The sequence below is a fragment of the Atractosteus spatula genome, assembly GCF_055471065.1.
Source record: "Atractosteus spatula isolate fAtrSpa1 chromosome 10 unlocalized genomic scaffold, fAtrSpa1.hap1 SUPER_10_unloc_2, whole genome shotgun sequence".
Lineage (NCBI taxonomy): Eukaryota > Metazoa > Chordata > Actinopteri > Semionotiformes > Lepisosteidae > Atractosteus > Atractosteus spatula.
Genome location: NW_028296622.1, coordinates 587,461 through 613,744, shown reverse-complemented (window position 1 = coordinate 613,744; position 26,284 = coordinate 587,461). Strand labels below are relative to the sequence as shown.

At 41.3% G+C, this 26,284-nt stretch overlaps 1 protein-coding gene across 1 annotated transcript; it reads right to left on the bottom strand.

Annotated features, from left to right (window-relative positions):
* Positions 1-4,302: 4,302 nt before the first annotated feature.
* Positions 4,303-25,396, bottom strand: LOC148812554 (protein FAM78A-like). Its single transcript, XM_088908589.1, has 2 exons — positions 24,802-25,396; positions 4,303-4,860 (listed from the first exon to the last, which is right to left on the bottom strand). The coding sequence occupies exons 1-2, from the start codon at positions 25,050-25,052 to the stop codon at positions 4,335-4,337; spliced, it is 777 nt and encodes a 258-aa protein (XP_088764715.1). The 5' UTR covers positions 25,053-25,396; the 3' UTR covers positions 4,303-4,334.
* Positions 25,397-26,284: the final 888 nt, after the last annotated feature.

Here is a 26,284-nt window from a genome sequence, read left to right as displayed (position 1 = left end):
TAGGAGCGCGTCTGTGTTGCCTTCTGGATCTCAAATGAGCAGCTCATGCAAAAAAAGCCCTGTAGAGCAGTATGCAGAGTGCAAAAAAGTGTAATAATAGCGATCGTTTTAGTGTGCTAAGAGAGATACATTGCGCGTGGTGGGGAGGTGTGACTGGCAGTGAGTGCTGACCTTCGAAAAAATCGGGAAAATATTTCCACATCCTGAAAAGGAGATTTTCCCCATTTCGCTAGTCAGAACTCCTCTATTGCCAGAGCGCTGTAGAATGTGGAGTCTCCTATCCTGCTCTGGGGGTAGGGTGTACTGTCGTTTCCGTAGCGCGGTGGTTATCACGTTCACTTCACACGCGAAAGGTCCCCGTTTTCGCTCTTTCAAACTCCTTCTGTCGTTTTATAGTGCGTGTTTTTGTTATTGCAAGGACCCATGTTTTCCTCGTAAATAATTATTAAACTAAACAGCCAGCAGCAGATATCGCCTTGCAATGATATCACTCCTCTTCTTCATTAATTTCTTTAGTGAACGGTCATGTCTGTGTCCGAGCGCCTGGCGCGAATAGTGAGATAAGACATTTTTTTTCCCGATATTTTCCTGTACGGTTATTTATCGCACATGAAACATTGTTTTCATATTGAACTTGTTACCTGCAAAGTCAAAGTGACACTTTTACACAGATGAATTTTTGTATGAAAGCAAAGGTTTCACAATATTTATTTTATTAGAATACGAGTAAATCTTCTTATTCGCCATGCAATTCCTTGGCCTTCTGACAGGCATGTGTTTTTTAAAGAAACTCTACTGTATAAAAAATAGAAGGTAGCTAAGATACCGATAATGGTTGCGATAATGAACAATGTTTTGATCATGCAGTTTCAGACTATAAATTACTTGGTTACCCCCCCATGTATTGCATGTCTTACAGTGCCATATTGAAAAAATCATTTAATAAAAACGAAAAAAGGTTTCACAACCCAAATCAAGGCTTGGCAAGGTCAGAAGACCTGCTTAGTGTGTAAAACACTTGCAGCATCGTGGGTGCTGTGGTTTAAATACTATTGGCTTGTGAACAGCATCCCCCTATCCCAGTACATAGTGCCACATTCTATAAAACCACAGAAAAAGAGATACAAGTGTATCAGTTTCAAGAAAAGGTAATGCACAATGGTTCCATTGCATGCAAGTGAAACCTTTTCTGAATGGAAGTCAAGACAAAGATAATACTTAACAATGAATACTAATCATTTTTCTTTTATTTCTATTCACAGGACAGGAAATGGTGTTCCAGTATACTAGGATCCAGAATATAACATATTTAGATTTTACAGATTACCATGGGACAGACCTCAAAGAGTCAGTGCATTGACAATGGCCAATATATACACTTAATAGGGAGGGCAGATGGTGAATGGAGAAGGGAACCAAACTGATGGTTAACAGATCAGTTATCAGCACAAACATGCTACCATTCACAATATAACCACCAGGTAAAAATATGATTCAAGTGAAGCTGGAAAAACCAGGAACGCCATACAAGTTCAATCCAGTTTGAATCCAAGTAAAGTACGACAATGTATAACATGGTGGGAATCTCCGAAAATATTATCATCCAATTGATCAAAACTCAGAATACATAATGGAACTTATGACAGTCAGCTAATAACCGCTATTCATAGAAATGAAACTGGACTCATTATGTGCATCACAACATATACTAGGAGCATCCCAAGACCCAGAGTATGAATCAGTACTGATTTTAATTACATCCAGATGGACTAATTTGAAACCTTTTGTATGGACAAATTGAGTCGATGGACAATATTATTTAATTAAATGTATCAATGTTATCCAGAGGAAACACTGAATATAAACAATCCAACAACCTGTGGATATACAAAACTAACAATATGTCCAACATTGATGACACCACCAACAGATGGACTTCTTAGGGAATGTTGCATGATGTTAAAATGGTTACTTTAGAGATAACTTATGATTTAGCTATATTGTTGTATTGCAATATAAAAATGTAATCAATTGTAGAAACAAAACCAGTACTTTACAATGGCTGCAACAAAGCATATCTGTTACGACTTGCCCAATGAGGACCTGACACACACCTCTCCGCATTACAGTGCGTAATCAGTAATCAGACACACCCCTACTCCTGGGTACTTTAACCTGCCTCACTCTCATCTCCCTGCTCAGTATTTGCTTGAACTTCTCGTGAGATAATTCAGAGTCTTTTGCCATATTGATTGCTTCCTGGTTATTCTAGACTTCTGGTTTGCTTACTCGACTTCGGTTTTGGATCTTGTTTTCGGATTGGTCTTTTGGATTCACTTCCTGTTTTTTTTAACTTGATACTTTTTGACTACGGATTATGGCATCCTGGTTTTCGGCTTCTTGTTTTCTCATCTCCCACATAGGGTCCATCTTTTGTCTTTTGTTTAAAGAAAGTGTAACAATATCCATACTAATTATAGAGTATCAAACTCAAATTGCACCAAGAAGTGCTCGGGAAAAAAAAATTGTTTGGAGATATTGGAGGTCTCTTTGGAAGTTCAAATTTTGCTATAATTTCATGGAAAATTGCAAATACAGAAGCATGTGCTAACTAGGCATATGCTCATCAGGCATTGCAGGGTCTGGGTTTAGCAGCTAATGGAGAAAATTATGTTTTGCATGCTGTAAAGCTTTAGTAGAAATAGTGAATACATTAGGTCAAGGTATATTGAAAAATACAATTATTCATATGAAAATTTTGCTAGAGATCTATTAAATGCAGTCAAAAGTGAATGAATATCAGATTAGGAGTAGTACCTAAATACACTATTGGAAATGCTTAAAAAATTAGGCTTACAATGGTTCATTGTACCGGAACGGAACGTGTTTTCTTTCTTCTTTTTTACAGCATGGAATAAACCTATTACTTGTTCCTTTGCAGCCTACGGATGCTGACGCAGCTACCCACCTGAACTACCCACTTGAATGGTATATCATGTCTGACAGAGAAACCTATATATATATATCTATTGTGACCGGAAAACCACACTTCTGCATACAGTTAACAAATGCTTTCCACATGGGACATTGCCGGACGAACACGGCCTTTGCTCAAATTTAGCCCATGGTGGGAGAACATATACCATGAAGAAAGCAGTGTTCTTGCCCAAATGCAACAGGCTGTTGATAAAGCAATGTCGATAGGTGCGCAGTACCCGAGTTAAGCTGAGGTAGTTGGTGGTTGACTTGATGCGTATGGAAGCACAGATCCTGGGAGCTTCTCACAGTGGCACTACATATAAATATTCATGGTGGAATATAGCACAGTTGGGGTCTGCAATGGCATCTATCTGTATATTTACAGGATCATTACTGAGTATATGTTGCAAATGTCAACTCGATAAATTAAAAAAAAGATCACTAAAACAAAAACTTTACAAATAGCATCAGGTAAAACGAATCATCCATGTATTATATAAGTTGTTCCATTGTACCATTTAATAAAATGTCCAATGAACAAGAGGGGTGTGTGTAGTATTTTGATATCTTTATAGGATTTCTGTGTAAGATTTGCCCTACATGCAAGAATTGCTTGTGCGAAGGACACATACGCTGAACAAGCAGACTGTTGTGTTGCATACATGAAAGTCTGTAGCATGGATCAGCGGTTAGCCCTTAACATATTGATCATAAAATATGTGCTTCTCCAATACCATGTTAGGTACATAGAGGAGATGGTTATAACAGTATAAAAGGATTCTTTTGAACAATGGCAAGCAAATCAGATAGGATTACTCTGTCAGTCTGATCTTGGGGAGGCCTCTTCATTATTAATAAACCTCTTTCAATCCTTCACTGAACTGCGCTGTGCCTCTTTTCTCTACAACAGTACAGTTGGAGTTTCAGGTTCTTTTAGGTACAAAATTACTGCATAGCATAAATACTCAGATCATAGTTTTTTTTAGCTTCTAATGTGACTACTTAATTAGGGGACTACCTTCTTTATAAATTTTTTCCTGTTTGAAAAAAAGTCTCCCACCCTTCCTATCCCAGGAAACAAGATGTGCAAATTTGTATATACACACACACCTACTGTATATATTCTCATATAATGTTAAAAAAAATGCCTAGCAAAAAATAATACTAGCCATTTTTGCAATGATTTAATTTAAACTGGGCCGGGTATCACTGTGCTAAAGGTAGAATGGTTGCAGTTGTTAAGTCCAGGAGACGTTCATAGCTTTGCCACTTGGGGCATCTTGTTAGATTTTTTAATTCATGTTTCTGATGTAAAAAAAAAGATTGGGGGGGGTTAGTTTCTTCAATATAGTACCCTAGAATTTTGGAGGTGTAACAACCACAGGCTTTCCTTTTTTTGGCCTCCACATCAGGACCTGCGTATCGTTGGCATTGGGCTTCACCATGGCGTTGGGTGGGATGGGCTCTTTCTTGGCCAGGATCTGGGGCTGCTCCTGGGTAGTGGGCTTCAGCAGCTTGGCACGCTGGCCCAGGGGTTTCCTGGGGTCGATCTTGATGTGGAGCTGCATCCTCCACTTGATGGTCTTCAGGATGAGGTGCTCTCTGGTGGATTGGTTGATGGCCACCAGCCAGGTGATGAAGCTCTGGTCCCTGTGGATGCTGGTCAGCTGGTGCAGGTTGCTGTTTCTCTTGGGCACGTTCCAGGACACACTGGTGTCGAAATTGTCATCCATGCTGACCTTGATCTCTGTGTTCTTCTTGGTGGGGCCGACGATGGTGCAGGTCTCTGTCGTATTGCCATACCAGGGGTAGTTCACCCCATCAGAGTCACTTATTGCTTGAATTTTACCATCCCTTAAATCAGGGATCTCCCAGCTAGACCTAAAACAAAACACAGCAATTAATTAATTAGCACATCAACATGAAACACAGCAACAGTGCAAGTTTTTGACACTTTCCTCCTTTATAGTAAAACAAGTCTATGGTGGCTTCTACAGCAGTTTTAGCCTTTTTATTTAAAACGATCTAGACAGTTCCTTATCCTGTACTGAAAAAAGCATATTTTTTACATTACCAACATATTCAGGGGAAGAAATGGGACAAGGTCAACAATCACTTATACAAGGAACACCTGGCAAAGAGTCAGATTTGATTAGTAAATATGATTGATTGGCTACTATAATGTTTCTAATTGGGTCATCATTACTTTGAGTTCCTGAGATCATAATGTTGAAGATTCTGATCCCTTATTCTGATCAAAAACTCACACAAACTAAACTCTAGGAAAAATAGTCAAAATGAAGTACTATAGTTAAAAACATTAATGGTGGCTTTGAAACAATTCTTGATGCGCATAACATATAGTAATTCCTGAATTTGTCTAAAATATCCAAGGCTTTTGCACAGCAATGCACATAATTAGAACTAAGGAAAATAATTTCCCAGCAGGAAAATGTGTTCCCATCTAACAAGAAAATATATATATACCTGTTTGACCTGTATTGGCTTTATCTGACAGAAGTCATATTCATTCTTAATATCCCATGCATCTGTTTTTGTTAAAAATAAACAGAGGATCGCACTGGTATCACACAAGTTCTGCATCCTCTTTGGGAAAACTCTGCAGTACCAGTCATTCAGATGTCGCAAGATTTGTTCAGATATGCCCATTAACTTTTTTTTAAATGTAAATCCATCATCTATCCACACATTTTATAACTGCTTCATCCAATTCTGAATAGCAGGGGAGCCTATCCCGGCAAGCAAAATTCACAAGGCACGATACACCTTCGATGGAACACCAGTCCATCACACAGATAAACAATTTTCCCCAGAAGGCAACTAATCCACCAGTATGTCTTTGGACTATGGGAAGAACCCCCCCGTTCATTAGAAGATACAACTCTATATACATAGCACCCTAAGAAGTGAACTCAGAGATGCTGTAATACTAACCACTGCACCACTTAAGAAGTTGTTAATAATAATAAAACATCACTTTATTAACCCTTTACAATTTCTTGCATGAGGAGTTTGTCTTTTCACATACCCCAGCCTGCTCTCCATGAGACACACAGATGGGGAGAGAGCCTGGGGTCAGAGCACAGGGTCAGTCATTTATACAAGGCCCCTGGAGAAGTTGGGGTTAACAGCCTTGCTCAGGGGCCCAACAGCATAAGATTCCTCTGCCGCCGGTGGGATTTGAACCGACAACCTTCCAACCACAAGCGCAGATCCTTAGCCACAGAGCTACCACTCCACCCAATTCTTGCACATTCTGTAATTTTTCCCCCCAAAAAATTAAAATGGCCAATTATGTTCTTTTAAATCCCCCTCTTCAATTTAGATTCTCCATAGTTTAACAGGCCTGCGTTTACAGCAGCTCCTAAAACCAGCACAGGAAAGATGAAACCCAGCAACCTTGCAGGAACCTGTGCTTGTCAGAGTTATCTGCTATTTTTCACTTCACAGGCCCCACAGATACCAATGGAGTCACCACTGCCTGGAGGACTGACACAGCTCTCACAGCTGTTGACAGATTGAAATCTGATGATCCAATGGATGCAGGAGCCTAGACTGAAGGAAATGACCAGCATCATCAGGAAAGCAAGATCATCCTCAGCACCTGGGCCAAGTGTGCAAATACTGTCTAAAAGTAACAAGAGTGCTATGGAGGCTTTTAAGGGTTGTATGGAGAAGAGGCAGATTGGCATGTAGTGGAGGGATGTTTCATACCAAAACAGGAGAATGCCCAGGGCATAGGATAGTTTAGAACTATATCTTTGTTGAATGTGGAAGGAAAGAGCTTTCTGGCAATTGTGGCAAGACGACTTACTGACTACATGCTGCTAAACAAGTACATGGATATACTGTATTAGTGTAGAAAGGAGGCAAAACAAAGGAATGACCTAACGGTACTATGGCTGGACCAATGGATATGGCTTATTACCACATAAATTAGTGCATCTGACAAGTAAGATGTAGAGTGGCAAGTAAGATGATGCCGACACTAAAGGCTGGAGTCCTGCAAGTATCCTGCGAGCATCCTTTGTCCTTGTTTATTTCTTTATTTTTGTTTTTCGTACTGCTAACCGCACATACTGTATGCTCGGTGATTAGATATGACCAACAAACATTAATGGACATAAGATCGAATATTGGCACAGTTAAATTTACACCAGTAATTACTGCCGACTATCTGGACTGAGGTGTCTCACCCGTACCTGTACTGGGAAGAAGACGGCATCGTAGGAAGAGGGGTAAACCAGCAGGCGTTCTGGTAAGATCGAGGCAGCACAACAATCATGCCCCGCTCCCTAGTATACTTCTTGCCAATGTTCAGTCACTTGAAAATAAACTGGATGAACTGAGAGCAAGGCTTGCTGTCCAACAGGACATCAAGAAATCAGAAACCATGGGTAAATGGCGAGATATGTGCCAAACTTCAAGCCAGGACAACCGCTTTCAATTCTGGCGATATGGATAAATACAAAAAAATCCAGATATGACCTCAGGAAAGCTATCAAAATAGCTAAATACAACTACAGAGTAAAATTAGAGTCATATTATCACGGCTGCAACACATGGCCCATGTGGAGTGGTATACGCACCATTACAGACTACAAAACACAACCCAGCTATAACACTCAGCAGTCTGCCTCTCTTCCCGATGAGCTAATTTCGTTCTATGCTCAGTTTGAAGTCAGTAACGCAGATCCAGTCAGGAAGATTCCAGAAATCCAGGGTGAACACCCACTGATCATATCCAGAGCGGATGTGTGTAAAGTTTTTAAAAAGACCAATCCACACAAAGCTCCTTGCCCTGATGCCATCCCTGGCCGCGTTCTGAAGGCATGTGCAGACCAGCTGGCAGATGTCTTCTCTGACATATTCAATCTCTCCCTAGCTCAGTACATAGTTCCTTCCTGCTTTAAGAAAACCACCATTTTCCCCGTTCCTAAGAAACAGAGTCAGGTGCCTGAATGACTACCGCCCTGTTGCACTCACATCAGTTATAGAGTATTTAATGAAAGTTCGGGAGGAATGAAAGCAGCCGAGCTCATTCGACAAAGCTGCTGCAATTCCCACTTATTCTGAGTGATATATCAAACGTTACCCTCTCTTCTTCCTCGCTCATTTTCTGCATGGTTTGTTTTCGCATAGCTCAAATCCATGCTCCCTTCTTGTGCAAGTGAGAAGTACAAATCTGCTGCTCCAATGAAGACCTTTTCTGCCGTGCAGGGGACTCCCCTACCCCTCTCGTCCAGTCCTCCCCCCCCGCTCCCCTTACCTCCGTCTCATCGCTCCCATCATCCGCCGTGCCACATCAGCGCCGCTCATCTCCCAGCCAGTCCTCACAAGATCCAACTCCTCGCCGAAGACTGCGTTCCGCTGTCGTAGTCCCTCTCTCATCACAAACCCAGCCTTCCCGTTCCTCTACGGCAAAGTCTCCAAATAACCCCCGCACATCGGCTCCCCCTTCTCCCGGATCATCTCTCATGATTTCCAACTGGACCATAGCAAGCCTCCAGAGGATACTTTGAAAATATGGCATCCGTTTTAAAAGAAACGCCTCCAAAAAAGCTCTCTTTTCCCTGTACCTAACTGCAGTCTACACAAAACGGAAACCTCGGCTCCACAGCTCCCCCCGGCACTCTCTGATTACATCACCCGCGCCGCTGCCACTCATCCGAATGTGAGGAACCCGAGGCCGCCCGCGCCTCTGCCTGTCGCATCTTCCGTCTTGTCTCGATATATCTGTGTCTGCATCTCTTCCCCAACCAATCCATACCTCTGCTGAACAACTGCACCTAGCCTCTTCCTCTCAGCCTCCTTCCCTAAACTCCTTGTTGCCGAGTCTAAGGCCCCAGGCTCACGCCCCTCCCCAACCCTCTTCTTCTCTGTTTAATCTAATTTCTGCACTCTCCTCTGTCTCTACCTCCAGCATCCAACATGGCTCAGGGTCCACCGGCTTGGTGCCTTCGGCCCCTGCCAAAGTCTCCCTCAGCTCAGCCAGCAGGGGGCCCTTACCTTCCCCCACCCCCTGGCGTCCAAGACAACTCGGCAGCTGCCTCCGTCCTTCACGCAGCCTTCGCCCCTGCTTCAATTCCTCCTCAACAGTCTTCGGCTTCCATATCACAAGCCACTGAGCTTCAGGCCCCAGATCTGTCTAACCCCTCCTTTCACAATCTGTTTTCTGCTCTTCTTCCCTCCTCATCTTCTCCCATCCCCGGTGTCCAACACGGCATCAGTCATCCCATGCCTTCGGCCCTGGATTCCAATCTCCCATTTACTAAGGACTTTTCTCTCCGAACAGCCGTTCCTTTCCCAGCTCCTCCTAACGCACTAAAGTTTAGTCCTCCTCCCCATTCACTCCAGCAGCAAATTCCACGAGGTGCGGACGTCAATCTAACTCACCTTCTCTCTTCCTCCACTTACAACTCCGATTCTAGAACAGTCGACTGCGGCACGATTTCTGTTACTCTCAAATCTTCCAACCCTCACTGCTTCAGTCCTTAGAATTTCCGACTTCTGTCTGGCTTTCAGTATTTTTCGCGACATCATGTGCTCCACCTTTCCTGACCGTCGTCAGGAGCTCGACGATTACATGCTCATCATCCTCAATTTATCTGTCCGTTTCGAGGGCCCCCTGTTCTACGATTATCATAAGCAGTTCTCGGCCAAGGCCGCCGCCCACCTACTCCAATGGAATCAGCGCACCTACTGGGGAGCCCTCGACACTTTCGCTGGCATCAGAGCTCTTTCCTGGGACTTCTGTTCCTCTGTTCAAATCTTTGCCCAGATACCCATCATGGAATTTTATTGAAGAAGAGCCAGGAGAGGTATTCTCATTCACTCAGTAAGGTCTTTATTCAAATTGCAATTTGGAAAATAGCCATCACCCGTCTGTGTAGAGAAGTGAAAGCTGATACAAAAGCAAGCAGGAAGAGCCCTTGTTTTAAATCTTTTTTAAGCTGATGCAACACTTCAAGGACAGGCAAAGCAGTAATTTTCCATTCCTTATAGGTTTTTGCTTTAAGCAAAGAAGAGCAGTTATTCAAATAGTTTATCATACTCCCTTCTTCAAGCAGCAGAGATAAACATTATTAAAACATCCCATGCCCTTGGTGAGTTGGGTGCTATCACACTTTGTTCTAAGTATCCAGCTGCTTCTGCAGCACAGCTCTGTCTGTAAACAACATTTTTAGGATAAAACACCTTTTCTCAGTAACTTTCCATTACATATCGTCTGCAAGCTTAACCCCAACTCCACGTACCAAGTCTCAATAGCCTTATTCCCAGCTCAGACTTCTCCCTCCACTACGCCTCAATTTACCACACCATTTCTCTCATCAAAATCGCAGGTTCGGGTGCCTGGCTCGCTAAGGCCAACATCTCTAGCGCTTTTAAAGTCATGCCTCTCGACCCAGACTTCTGGCGCCTCTTCGGAGTTTATTGGCGGAACAAGTTCTTCTTTGGAGTCCGCCTTACTTTCGGATGTAGGAGTAGCCCAAAAATTTTCAATACCTTAGCCGAAGCTCTTTGCTGGATTCTCTTGAATAACTATAAGCTTCCTTTTCTCATCCACCTTCTCAACGATTTCCTTACGACGCTTTCCCCACCTGCAAGAGCCTCCTCCACACTTATTTCCGTTTTTAGGAAACTAGGGGTACCTCTCGCCATGGACAAAACAACCGGCCCCTCTCATACCATCCAATTCCTCGGTATCACCCTCAATTCCATCAATTTTTCCACCTCCCTGCCTCGCGACAAAATTGACAGATGTATATCTCTACCTATTTTTCCGCTAAATTTTGTGCAAAGAGGGAACTTCTCACTCTGCTCGGACATCTCAATTATGCCATGCGTATCATTCATCTCCTACCTTCTCAACCTCTCCTCTTCTGTGTCCTCTTTTTACCACCACTTAGCCTTTCAGATGACTGCAAATCCAAGCTCAGGCTTTGGCAGCTGTTCTTGGCCAACTGGAATGGCATATCTCTCTTCTACGATGACCTCCTCTCTGATCCCGAGGATAACCAGCTTTTCACAGACGCAGTCCCCTCAGTTGGTTTTGGAGGCTATTACCAAGGCCAATGGTTTGCAGCTCCTTGGCCTCCCGAATTCTCTTCAATCCCTCTCGCCGACCAGTCACCGGCCTTGTTCGAAATATTTCCAATTGTCGTTGCCGCTTTTCTTTGGGGCCACAATTGGAAACAAAAATCCATCCTCATCCAGTCAGACAACTGCGCAGTAGTTCATATAATCAACAAAGGAAGTTCTTCATCCCAATCTATCATGAAATTTCTCCGCCGCCTTAAATGGATTTCTCTCACACATCAATTCATCCTCGTAGCAGCTCATATTCCAGGCCACCTTAATGAGATTGCTGACACTCTCTCTCGCTTTCAGTTTCAGAAATTCAGGAACTTGGCACCAGATGCAAGACCGAACCCGTGCACAGTACCTCCCTATTCAGAACTCACGTTCCTCTGAATCATCCTTTTCATCACTATCTTCAGCTGGCCCAGCAAACTATCCTCTCAGGGATTGACCCTCGAACTCTCAATTCTTACTGGACTGCCTGGAAGGGCTTCCAATCCTTCCACCTCTCTGCGAACATAAAATTCCCTTCTTTCAATTATTCTCACCATATCCTTCGTCTGCCATTGTAGAAACTCACTCAAGGTATGAGCATCCACCACCAAAGTATACCTGGGCGGCATCCACTTCTTCCAAAACTCCTTTTCGGCACGACTTGTCCATCCCTTATCCACCCTCAAATTACTCTCCTTCTTAAAGGCTTTCAGTGACTTGAAAAACCACTTCCGGACCAACGCGCACCACTTACCTCAGACATTCTTGAATCTTGCGTCTACGTTCTCAGGTCGGGTTACCACTCACCCTGGGTCGACCGCACTCTTGAATCTTTATTCTTGTTAGCCTTTTTCGGCATCCTAAGATGCTCCGAAATTACCGCTGCTTCCACATCCTTCGATCCTTCTTCTAAACCCTGCTTATCTGACATCTCAATCTTATCTTACAATACATTGACCTTCTATCTCAAGAAAAGCAACTCAGGTCCGGCACTCTCATTTATTATTTCAAACTCTGTTCATACGTAAGCCCATACGAGCCTCTATCTCATTATGCGCATCTTCGCACCTCTGCCGGAGCTTTGCCTACTGACCCTCTGTTCGTAAACGAGATGGGCCGTATCATGACTGGTGTCTCTCTCACCTCCACGACATCCTTCTAACCGCCGGATACCCCCCTGAACAATTCTCCGGCCACTCCTTCAGATCAGGGGCCATGTCCTCTGCCGCTCGCCAAGGCATACCCAAGTATCTCATCAAGCAACTCGGCCGCTGGTCCTCCGAGGCTTATCACGCATACATTGAAACTAACCCTGGTATCCTCAAGCAGGCACTTTCTCTCCTCGGCAGAGTTAGTTCAATAATCATTGCTTTTCTGCACTGGTGACTGGGGGTCCCACTTGGTTCTTTTGGGGGTCCTATCCTCCCCGTCCAATGGCCGGGAGGTTGGCCTTCAGCCAAGCGGGTTATGCCAAGTCTTCACATCCCAATAAACGATTCTAATTTCTCCCAATCGGGTGCTGTCATTCCTCGTGAAATCATGAAGTGCCTTGAGCGGTTGGTCAAAGCATTCATCACCTCTCACTGCCTGATACCCTAGACCCACTAGGATTTGCGTATCGCCAGAACAGGTCAACAGAGGATGCTATAGCCACTGCCCTCCATACTGCCCTCTCACACCTGGTTAAGAAAGGAACATGTGAGAATACAGTTTGCCAATTACAACTCAGCATTCAATACCATAGTGCCCTCAAAGCTTGTCATCAAGCTCCAGGACCTGGGACTGAACACCTCCCTTTGTAATTGGATCCTGGACTTTTTGATGTCCGCAGATGGTGAGGGTGGGCACCAACATACATTTCTGAATTTCTGCATAAATCTGACCTAAAATGTGATCAGATCTTCATCCAAGTTATAAAAAATATATAAAGAGAACCCAATGAAACAAATAACACAAAAGGATATACTTTTTCATTCATTTAATGATCAAAATGATCCAACATTAAATGTCTGTTGGAAAAAGTGTGTGAACCTGTTTTTTATGCTTTACATAAATTTACAAATGTATGCAGAAATTCAGAAAATTCTAAAGGGTTCACAAACATTCTAGCACTTCTGTATGCTCTAGCCAGACTCCAAAAACTGGAACCTCCCCATGGCTGTGTGCTTAGCCCTCTCCTCTACTCCTTACTTACTCATGATTGTGATGCCAGGCATAACTCAAACTCCATTACTCAGTTTGTGGATGATACAACAGTCATCAGCCTGATCACAGATGGTGAAGAGTCTGCGTACAGAGAGGAGGTTGAAACCCTGACAGCATGGTGCCAGGAGAACCACCTCTCTCTGAACATCAGAGAGACTAAGAAGATGATTGTGGATTATAGTAACCACCAGGGAGATCACATACCTATTTATATCAATGGAACTGCAGTGCAGAGGGTCAGCAGTTTTAAGTTTCTGGGAGTTAACATCACTGAGGACTTAACCTGGACCCACCACACCAGCATCGTGGTCAAAACAGCACAGCAGCGCCTATTCTTTCTCCGCAGGCTAAGGAAGTTCAGCATGCCATCACATATCTAGGCCAGCTTCTACAGGTGCACTATTGAGAGTATCCTGACTGGCAGGCTGCATCACTGCCTGGTATGGGAACTGCTCCGCCTGGGATCACAAAGTACTGCAGAGGGTGGTGAAGTCAGTGCAGCTCATAACCGGCTGTGAGCTACCAAAACAGCCAGGATATCTACTCAGCGAGATGTCTTCAGAAGGCCAGGTCCATTCTCAAGGACCCAATCATCCTAGTAGCAAAGCATTCAGTCAAAGTCCAACAGATTACGCAACAGTGTCTAATTCCAGTCAATAAGACTGCTAAATAGCCAACCTGCAGCTCCTTCAGCAAATCACTGTAATGGCTACATGGACATACAGTTTTTATTTATTTCTTTGTATTCAACATACTGCACTACTTGGACATAATGTATTGCACCCTGGACACATAGCAGCTCTATTTATATTGAGTTTTGTCAGAGTTCATCTCTTGAACATTGAATACAAGAAAATCCTTATACAGTATACCAAGAAGTGCAGAAAATCGTATAAATGCAATGTGTAGTGTGCACAGTGTCAGTAGTAGTAGTGAGATTGCATATGACTATTTAGAGAAGGTTAAGCCTAACCTTTTACCTGGCAATAAAAAGATTACTGTACAGCAGAACACAATTGTGTACATCTTTACAGTAAGCACTGATTGATTATGTACTGTAGCAGCATTTCCTTTTTTATTACAGGTACATAAAAACAAAAGATTAAATATGTGTCTCTTTGTTTTTGCGTCTCCTTCTTTCTCATTTCTCTCAATCCCTTCCCTGTCACTCTTCATTTCATAGACACAAAAGGGTTTCTCCAGAGGGAAATTCGAGTCCAGGCTACTGGTGCTGAATCTATTAAGAACTGTGTGAACAAGTACTCTGCTGGGAAATGTGAAATTTCTGAGAATATTCACATCTTGACGTGTGCCACTGTTTCAGGCGTTTTAATATAGACCTTGTCACTTTCTCCACAGCCATTCTCTAACCTTCATTTGGTACTAATCCAGAAACCATTGCTGAGCTCATTAGATCAGTTTGCATACAGATGCAGCCATTCAAAATGCGTGAGGTATTTCGCGGCATACCCCGGTGGGCGTGTCACAGTATCACGCGGTATGACGCAGTTAATGTGGTGTCACGTGGTAAACTATCCGGCGTCGCCTTGTAAACCCGCCAGGGGGAGCTTAACCTCTCATGTACAGCATTTGAGCCTTTAATTTTGAACTGTGTATTACAGCATGTTAATCATCAGTCATTAAAATGTTGGTATATTTTATGAAAGCAAGATTGCTCAGTTGGACAAAAGTACACAACCTACCTTTATCAGAAATATTTATGCATCAAAGCCTTTACTGAAGATATTACCAATAGTATTAATAATGGATGACTTTGGACAAGCTGTATACTCAAAGTATAATTTCTTTAGCACATTTGTACAAGCACTTGGAATCTGTCCAAGCCATACTTTGTCAGGCATTTTGTTTTACTTCAACGGGCATAAAAACTTCCTTGCTTTTAACAGGGCATTTCATAATTTCTAACTACGAAAATGATTTAAAATGCGACACCTATCATTCAACTAGAGCTTAAAATATCACAAGGAAAAATACACACCGGTATTCCATTTCTCCCTAAACATTGTAAGCTTCGAAGTCTTTAACTAACGTGATACCGGAGTCAACAAGCATACTTTTAGAATTTGATTAAAAGGGAATATAATATGGAATCGCGTATCTCAAGAATTTAATAACGGTATGATTATATCCGTGTACTGCGGCAGGGCTGTGTAGGGCTGTTTCGCCTGCCTGCTCATGCGAGCTGTCTTGTAGCCTACTGGTCTAGGTGCGTGACTACCAACTGGCAGGTTGTGTGTTCGAATCTAGCTGGTGCTGGACCTTCCAGTTTTATTTATTTATTTTTTAATCGCGTAACATAAACATATTACCATATGCAAACTGTACTGTATACAGTATGTATATTTAATGTCTTAACTGTGCCCGTTTAAGTATTGATTATTCATAACTAATTTTACCACTGAAGGGAAATCTTATCATAAACATACAGTATATGGCTGGTCTCGGTACTTTAAAGAAAAAAATACACACCAGTATTCCATTTCTCCCTAAACATTGTAAGCTTCGAAGTCTTTAACTAACGTGATACCGGAGTCAACAAGCATACTTTTAGAATTTGATTAAAAGGGAATATAATATGGAATCGCGTATCTCAAGAAATTAATAACGATATAATTATATTCATGTTGCAAAAGAACTGCAATGGACATAAAAACTCCCTTGCTTTTAACAGAGCGTTCCATAATTTCTAACTACGAAAATGCCAGGTGAAAGGATTTGTAAACATATTTTGTTAAAGCAAGTCAGTTTTTTCTGCAACACATAAAATACATTTTTCCAAGAAAGTTTAGCCTTTGTCACTAATGAAACCACTAAATAAAGACATAAATATAGAAATCTTAAGATTTGTTTTATTTAATGTTGGTAGCAGGATGAACTGTCAGAGTGTATATTTTGTTCGCAAAGTTGCTGCAAGATGTTAACAGTGAAAAAGGTATTTAGAAATGAGTTATTTCAAGATGAAAAAGAAAACATACACGAAACATGGTTTCATTACGACCAGAATCGGTCTTGAGATATTTTTAACTTGATTTACAGTATTTGAGAGGTATGTCTTAACACCGATACTACAGTGCTTAAGTACTGCTCACGTATATGTTTCTAGGTTTATATTATGCATTTCATACGGTCAAATTACTTTTGAGCAACTAATAAGAAGCGCGAAACGGTATGCATTTTACTTTCGTTTTGTGCTGGGACCCGTGGATTGATTAGAGATATCAAGTACATACAAGTCATTTTTTAAATGTTGTAGTTCGTCTTGAAAAAATGTTACGAGTACATCATCTATCAACAATCACACAGGTTCTGTTTCCATATTGCGGATTTTGGTTAGGTATTATCAAATCCAGTGGCGCTGTTAGTTTACTGAGTCCCATGTCACATGGTCTGTGATTGAAACCTGTAAAACCGGTTTAATTCGTCACAGCCAGCACTCTTCAGGTGTGAGGGTCTTCTGCTCAGAATGAAACGCTAAAATGTTTGTGTATATTCTAATGGTAGTGGGGGCAGGGTGTGTGGGAACAGGTTTGGTTGAAATTGCATTAGAGATCTATGTTCTTCACACCTGAAACATTTTCTCTGAAAGCATTTTCTTCGCAGTTTAACCAATCTTGTTACAGCATGTTACAGTTTACTATTATTAACCATATTAATATTAAGTGCTTAATGTAAAATCTTGTAAAAAATATATTTTCATTGTTCAAATATACATTAAGTCTGACTATCATATAATAAGTTAAATACAAAACTAAAGAAAAAATAGGGTTAAATATAATTCAAAATATTTTGCTAACAATGTTAACTGTTTATGAATAATAAAATGTATTAACTAAGGAGTAGGATGGCACAGTTGTTAGTATGTTTTTTGTTTTGTTTCTTTTTCATAAATACAACAGTAGTACCTGATGTCTCAGTGGCTTTCAAAATTAAATTATGCAATAAATAACCACATGTAAGACTCTGATGCTTAAAATGTTTAGGGAGAAAGTGGAATACTGGTGTGTATTTTTCTTTAAACTACCAATACCAGCCATATACAGTCTGTAACGTAGGGATTTCTATATGTCTTTATTTAGTGGTTACATTAGTGACAAAGGCTAAACTTTTAGCTTCAGTAACATGTACATATCTCCCCTTTTTATAAAACGACATGGTTGAAAACTGTTCCAGAGCCACTGTTGTTTCATCAGTGAAAAGTACATCATGAAATGCCTCTCCCTGTTCAATCCACTGGAAAAAAGAAAAGGAGCATAAAGCTTCTGATGGTCATAAACGATATTCATTTAGGAGCAGCATCAGAGGTATGTTTTTAACTGCACTGCATTGGAGAGAATACCATAGTGTGTTTTTTTTTACTCCCTGGCGGAAACTGGCTTCCAGAAGAATCAGTATGGCTCAGAGATTAAATAAAACTTCACTCGCACCAAACAAATGTATATTTCTAAATATCACAACATGATCGAATTTAAGTCATTTTAATAACAATGAATAGTCACCTATGCGTTACAATATAAATATTTATATTGATTTAAATCGCGTTTAAATCACCTTTATTTAAAACCCATAAATAAAGCTGATACTGTTTAGACTTTCAATTATTTAAAACTGTACTAAAGTAGCACGATACACAATGCAACGTAAATCGCTATCTTTGTCTTCTGTGTAATAATGTTCACCTCTCTGTCCAGCAAATTTACAGGTTAAAAACAATACTGTTAGGCTGGGAAAACGATTTTTTTTTAAGAAATACAAAATGAGATATAATGATATGTTCCGGCTTAGACATTAACGAAGAGCATAACACATGTACTGTATACACTGCAAGTACAACCCCCCTCTCTGCAGGAGTGCTGGCTGTGACGAATTGAACCAGTTTCACGGGTATTTTCAAAGTAGGAGGCGAGATTTCCAGCGAAAGACACCTCCCCCCCCTCAAAAACCCAGTAAGTACAGTACTTACTAGTTAAAGGCTAGGCTCCCGACTACGGCGAAAGGAACCCTTCTTTCATTAGAATACAATGAACATATTTTAGCCCTGAATGAATTAATAGCAAACATGGTTTACATAAAAGACATTTTTCCAAGAAAGTTTAGCCTTTGTCACTAATGAAACCACTAAATAAAGACATAAATATAAAAATCTTAAGATTTTTAAAATACATGACTTTGCTAAAATTTATTTGAAAATAAAAACAATTACAACCGCCAGGGGAGAGAGAGAACAGGGGAGGGATGTTGGTTTTGCATAAGGGGCGGGGCTATGGAAATTAGGTCTGTTTGGGAATGTGTAGTTACATGTTCTGGCTGTTTGTGAATTATCGTTGTTGAGTATGGAGTGTTGAGGTATTGATTTTGTGTAATGCTTTATGTTGAAAATTGAGGTGGATTTTGTTTATGATAAACAGGATAAACTGGGATGGGAGGAAGGTTTGGTTTTGCATAAGGGGCGGGATTATGATAATTGGAGGACTTTGCGAGAGTAAAATGGTTTGATATATTTGATTTTGTATTGTGGTTGTTATCTATGTTTTTGGTTGGTATTATGTTTATATGGTTGTTTTTGTTGGTTGGTTGTTATTATGGTTATTAATAATACGATCTATAGTTGAAATCTGAGCCTAAATAAAAAGAAAAAGCAAGTGATTAGGTTTATGAGCAATCTAATTACTTATTCGTTTAAAACGCTATATAAAATAAAGTTTATTATTAATTTGCTGGACAGAGCGGTGAACATTATTATGCATAAGACAAAGATAACGATCCTGATCAGTTTAGAAATCTGTGTACGCTGTAAGGTTTTTACTTCTTAAACTTTTAAAATACACGTTTTGAATAGAAAGAAATCCTCTTCCTGGTACAGTATGTATAGCAAACCAGCACGTCTTTTTTCTCCAATCAGAGGGGTGTCAGATGGTGTCAGCCAATCACCATTCTGCGTTGGGTAGCAACGGGTGACTGTTCTCAGGCGGAAGATGTAAACAGCTTAATGTTCGTGTTAAATAATTTTTTTAAATTCAATTAAACGGGCACAGTTAAGACATTAAATATACATATACATACTGTATACAGTACAGTTTGCATACGGTAATATGTTTATGTTACGCGATTAAAAAATAAATAAATAAAACTGTAAGGTCCAGCACCAGCTGGATTCGAACACACAACCTGCGAGTTGGTAGTCACACACCTAGACCAGTAGGCTACAAGACAGCTCGCATGAGCAGGCAGGCGAAACAGCCCTACACAGCCCTGCCGCAGTACACGGATATAATCATACCGTTATTAAATTCTTGAGATACGCGATTCCATATTATATTCCCTTTTAATCAAATTCTAAAAGTATACTTGTTGACTCCGGTATCACGTTAAAGACTTCGAAGCTTACAATGTTTAGGGAGAAATGGAATAATGGTGTGTATTTTTTTCTTTAAAGTACCAAGACCAGCTATACACTGTATGTTTATGTTCCAAAATTAATATCGTTTATGGCTTTCACACGCGTTACAGTATGCTCCTATTCTTTTTATGTTCAGCTACTAAGATTTCCCTTCAGTGGTAAAATTCAATATCTACAACGGGCACAGTAAAGACGTTTACTGTAAGTCTTTCTACGACAGACCAACGGACCACGAGTGCCCCAGTCGGTCAACCAATCACGTACTGCGGTGCCGCGCGTCATCTTGCGTCATACTGAGCGACGTCACCTGCGGTACGTGTCTGTAACGCGCACTTTGAATGGCTGCATCTGTACATCTCATTCTAGCTGACCATGGCTGTGTCATGGCATAGGAAGAATGCAATTAGTTTTGATTAAGAAACTAAACATCAGATAATACCTTATTTTTTCCCCCTAAATAATACCAGTTTTGAACATGTTTTGATAGGTCCACTTCACAGTCATTAGAGTTCAGTTATTTGTCCTTCAAACACAACCAGAACGTGTTCCAGTCATGTAGCTACAGTAGTTCCTGGCTAAAGATCATGATTTAAATAAAGGCAAACATTCACAGGCAAATATGAATGGTGAAAGAACAGCAGTTATAAAAATAACAGCACACTTAGGATTAATATTGATTTCTACCTGTTAGTGATCCCTTAGACAGTTCACTGAGGATATCAAATACCTGATAATCTGATACTCTTGAGCAAAGCAAGAGGTACTGGAAGTTACTGAGGAAAGAAAGCTTTCAAAAATAAAAACAGATACAAATAAATCCAGTCATTTATCATGTGTAAAAATATATTAGAATGCAACTCTATACTTCCATTATATATACTGTATGTATAAATATTGCATAGTATGAACATGCTAAATGCTAATTAAACCTCACTTATACTGATTATACTGATAGTTACACTAAATCTAAAAGTGAAACCAAAACGTTTGCCATCTTGACACATGAAACTTTGCTTTTTAATTTAGGACATAGCAAAAGAAATGTGCACCACTTGTGAATTAGCCGATAACACAAGAACACTGCAATAACTCTAGTAGCACTGCCAGCTTGGGGTTCTAGGGGCGCTGTGCTGTGCTGTGCTGTGCTGGAAGTTTGGAAGAAGGTTATACAAACAGTGAAGCTGGGCTCTTCCATACTGAGCCATGTTAACATTAACCTCACAGTTAAGACTAAATACAGGGCTGCAAGTACTATCCACTAGACCTAGATTTCAGGGAAGTGGGGGAGACAGTGCAGAGAGTCCAAGGCAGGACACGCCCCGGACAGGACGCCAGTCCATCACAGCGCAGACAGACACAAACACACACACTCACACCAGTGCCAATCTTCCCAGAGGCCAATTTATCAACCAGCATGTCTTTGTACTGTGGGAGTAAACCCATGTGAACATGGGGAGAACATACAAACTCCACACAGACAGCACCCCAGGAACTGAACCTTAGCCCCTGGAGTCCACTATGCTGCCCTGGATTTGATCATTCTGCTTTATTTCTGTGTACAATTTATATTACAATTGTAATAATAATAATAATAATAATAGCTTACACTTATATAGCCCTTTTCTGGACAATCCACTCAAAGCACTTTACATGTAATGGGGACTCCCCTACACCACAACCAATGTGCAGCATCCACCTAGTGCGCCAGAACGCTCACCACACATCAGCTATTAGTGGGGAGGAGAGCAGAGTAATGTAGCCATTTCATAGAGGGGGATTATTAGGAGGCCATGATTGGTAAGAGCCAATGGTAGATTTGGCCAGGACGTCGGGGTTACACCCCTACTCTTTTCGAGAAATGCCCTGGGATTTTTAATGACCACAGAGAGTCAGGATATCGGTTTTACGGCTCATCCGAAGGACGGCGCCTGTTTACAGTATAGTGTCCTCGCCCCTATACTGGGGCATTAGGACCCACATGGACCACTGGGTGAGCACCCCCTGCTGGCCCCACTAACACCTCTTCCAGCAGCAACCTTATTTTTTCCCCAGGAGGTCTTCCATCCAAAAGTAAACATTCTAAATGTGGTGCCTGGTTACTTTTCCCTCGCTACTTGTTCAATCACCCTGCTCATTAACAGAACCTTCATTACATTATACCCTTTTTCTCCCAAACAGCCACCAGTTAATAATCTACCTCAAAGGAGGAAAGCAGCTCTTGGGTGACCAAATACTTGGGTGTAATTTTTTATACATAGGCCTTGCTTGACATGGTCAAATTTCTGCCAGCACAGGCAAATTACAAGAAGGAAAAAATAATAATGTCTTTTAATGTATTTGTTATAAGTTGAATGGCTGACTATCCCGTGACTGCAAATACTGGTTGTCATCAGAAATGCTTAGCATCAAAGAAGGAAAACATGTCAAACAAGAGGCGGAGCTGTAAACCAGGACAACCTATTACTGCTTTTGTGGAACAGCTAACATGTTGAGCGTTTCGGAGGCTCTGGATTTGTAGATACAGTGACTTCCTCGCACTTTCCCACTGAACACCAGTGAACCACTATGGATAGTGTCACTGAAACACCTGTCAGTAATGCTGGGCTGTGTCTTTTCTGGTTTATATTCTGTTTTATCCTTAGCAGAGAGCCAGAGTCTAACCTGGCAGACAGGATGCATCCCATAATGATGGTGCATCCAAGCCCATGATGAGCCACTAATTTGTCAGAGGGCACTCCCACACGTGGCATGATTTAGAGACGCCAATTAATCTGGACAGCATCATGTCAGCATCATGACTATGGGAGAAAACTGGAGCAGAAGAAAACGTAATATACAGCATGCACTATGCAGACTCCACACAGAAAGCACCTGATGCTGGAATCAAACCAAAGACTCACTTGCTAGCCAGCATTCCCTATAGTATGCTCTCCTAACTCCCTACACAAAATCTCCATTTAAATGAATTGCAATTGTGCAATGGTTAATGGAAATAGGTTGTCAACAAGGATTTCCCAGCTCACATGCCACTTCTGCCACTGATTCATCCAGTATTTCCCTGAGCTAGTGAACCTCCCTGCACTTCATCATCAGGTATACTTTAGGTATAAACCTAAAAGGTCGCTTCTGTTGATGCTCAACGCACCTTGCTTGCGCGTACTGTTAAACCACACAGGAACACCGGGGAGCATCTTTCTCCGTCACCTTGCAGAAACTAGAAACTTCTGAAGTTTCAAAAGTGGGTAAGAGGGGTTTGAAGTAAGGTAAAGCATAACTGCCTGTTTAATTCACTCCTTACTGTCTACATTCAATCAACATAAGGCACAGACTAATGTTAAGGAACAAGTAATACATTTATTACATGCTGAAAAGAATAATGGAAAAGACGGAAAACACAACGTTTCGGCTGTGAATCTCCTGTCCCAGCCTGAGGAACAGACAGTGAGCCTGTCTCTCAATCATAATAATACAGTGTGTGATCTCCTGTTCCAGCCTGAGGAACAGACAGTGAGTCTGTCTCTCAATAATAATAATACAGTGTGTGATCTCCTGTCCCAGCCTGAGGAACAGACAGTGAGCCTGTCTCTCAATAATAATAATACAGTGTGTGATCTCCTGTCCCAGCCTGAGGAACAGACAGTGAGCCTGTCTCTCAATAATAATAATACAGTGTGTGATCTCCTGACCCAGCCTGAGGAACAGACAGTGAGCCTGTCTCTCAATAATAATAATAATACAGTGTGTGATCTCCTGTCCCAGCATGACAAACAGTGAGCCTGTCTCTCAATAATAATAATACAGTGTGTGATCTCCTGTCCCAGCCTGAGGAACAGACAGTGAGCCTGTCTCTCAATAATAATAATACAGTGTGTGATCTCCTGTCCCAGCCTGAGGAACAGACAGTGAGCCTGTCTCTCAATAATAATAATACAGTGTGTGATCTCCTGTCCCAGCCTGAGGAATAGTGAGCCTGTCTCTCAATAATAATAATACAGTGTGTGATCTCCTGACCCAGCCTGAGGAACAGACAGTGAGCCTGTCTCTCAATAATAATAATACAGTGTGTGATCTCCTGTCCCAGCCTGAGGAACAGACAGTGAGCCTGTCTCTCAATAATAATAATACAGTGTGTGATCTCCTGTCCCAGCCTGAGGAACAGACAGTGAGCCTGTCTCTCAATAATAATAATACAGTGTGTGATCTCCTGTCCCAGCCTGAGGAATAGTGAGCCTGTCTCTCAATAATAATAATACAGTGTGTGATCTCCTGACCCAGCCTGAGGAACAGACAGTGAGCCTGTCTCTCAATAATAATAATACAGTGTGTGATCTCCTGTCCCAGCCTGAGGAACAGACAGTGAGCCTGTCTCTCAATAATAATAATACAGTGTGTGATCTCCTGTCCCAGCCTGAGGAACAGACAGTGAGCCTGCCTCTCAATAACAATAATACAGTGTGTGACCTCCTGTCCCAGCCTGAGGAACAGACAGTGAGCCTGTCTCTCAATAATAATAATAACAACAATAATAATAATAACAATAATAGTGTGTGATCTCCTGTCACAGCCTGAAGAACAGTGAGCAGTCGTAATAGTTACAGCTTTCCTTATTTAGCTCAGCAGCTTTTATTGCCCATGGCAAGAAGTGGAAGCAACTTGTGAAAACAGACTGGGTTTGCTGTGTTCAGCCGGTTTGGTTTCATCGTTTTGTAAAGCCGAAATGTTGTGTTTAATTTATTTTTTCAGCATGGTATAAAAGTATTACTTGTTCCTTTGCACCTTACACATGCTGACGCAGCTACCCTCCTGAACTATTGAATAATGTTATCAGATTTGCGTCTGTTCACCAATTTATACAGGCTGTAGAAGGTCAAAAGATTCTGAAACGTTTTTTGTAGATACTGTATACTGTAGCAGGTTGTGCTGAGCATTTTCAGTTTTGTGTTTTTATGCAGTAAAGCACTTCTTAGAGGTTACACAGAAACGTGTTTTTATAGGGCTATATATGTATTTCTTACTGAGGTCTAGTAGATAGCCCTGATAACCCATTGTATATAAATATACTGTAATGTGAACATCAGTTCGCGTGCTAACGCGGTACTTACATTCCTTCATCCCCGTATTCACTGTAAAACTGCATGTGGTTGCAGGCTTGAATCCAGCCCACAGTCCAGGTCTCCTTAGCAGCGATGGGCGGCACCAGTACCCGGGTCGAAGCTCGGAAATACGGGGTTGTGTATCGCAGAGCAGAGGAGGATTCGTAGATCCTGCTGGGATTTGAGTCTATGATAGAATTCACTTCAAGAACGGCGATGCTTTCATGGAAACTTTTGGGCATACTCTGGATAGAGGCCATTGCATTGAATATCACTAGAATTCACAAGAACGGCAATAGACTCATGGAAAACATGCACAGTCACAGTGATTTTGTCTCGCGTTTTCTGTCAAAGAGAGAAATTATTTTTTTAAAAGAAGGTGCTACGGTCGGTCTTCCTAAACCGAAGGATGGATCCTATGCGGATTCAGTAGACAGAACAGTAACCAGGAAGTTCCTCGGTAGTGAATTCGCAATCCGAAAGACTTGCTCAAAAAAAGGAAAAAAAAAACAGAAGTCCTTTACCGACAAGTCCGAAAGTCACACAAAGCCGCAATCCAAAATAAAAAAAAACAAAATAGGTCCGGAAACAAGAAGACACTCTAAATGAACAGCCAACGGTAAGGGAAGATCAAAAGGTAAACACAATACTAAGCGAGGAGGATAGGTGAGTGGCGCTTAAATGTGTTTAGAGGAGAGGGAGAGGGCAAGAGAGCAAAGCGGTAGGTTAGGTGGTTATCGATGTCTCCGCCTACGTTTTGATCGGGACATCTGGGTCTTAACTGAAGGTCTTCATGGCACATAGCCTAGCGTTATCGCGGTGGTTAGATATCCTGTTGCAGTTTCAATTTTTTACCAGTCTTTAAAAATATCCACTCGCGCCACATGCTCTGTATAAGAAACTTACTGCACGTTTTAGTATTCAGTATATCAGTATTTCTATGCTGGGAAGCTAAGGAGGTCCAGCATTTGTATTATTATTATTATTAATAATAATAATAATAATAATAATAATAATAATATTCTAGTTATCAGTAGCATGTTTTATAAACTTACAGTTTAGTTTACTTCTCCGAAGCAGGTTTCCGTTTCTTATAGCTTCCTCTGTCCATTGCCGCAAGAAGAGCGGACATCAGTGCTTTCTGTCCAGTCCCAGATGAGTTCAAGTTCGCCCTCAACAGAGTTACACCGAGAGCTGCAGCCACGCTTTCCTTTAACCTACCGGTGGTTTAAAATAAAATAGCTATCAATCAACAAAGTAGTGATTGACAGAGCTAGGCCGATCTACATGCTCTGATACATAAAATAATACTGAAGTCGATTATCTGAACAGCAATGCCTGATAAACGATCTTTCCGTCGAGCGCTTGAAGTTCCTACCTCAAGTTTTAGTACCCTTATACGATCTGTCGTTTTTTTCTTACTTTTGTTATAGTTTTCCTTAAAAGACGGGGGAAATGATGTGAGAGCGATTTAAGCTACGTTTGCATGTTT

Excerpts from the sequence above, each read along its gene's own strand:
- LOC148812554 (XM_088908589.1), bottom strand. The coding sequence starts at position 25,052 with ATGGCCTCTATCCAGAGTATGCCCAAAAGTTTCCATGAAAGCATCGCC. Across the intron at positions 4,861-24,801 it reads GAATACGGGGATGAAGGAAT|GTCTAGCTGGGAGATCCCTG; the intron begins GTAAGTACCGCG and ends GTTTTGTTTTAG.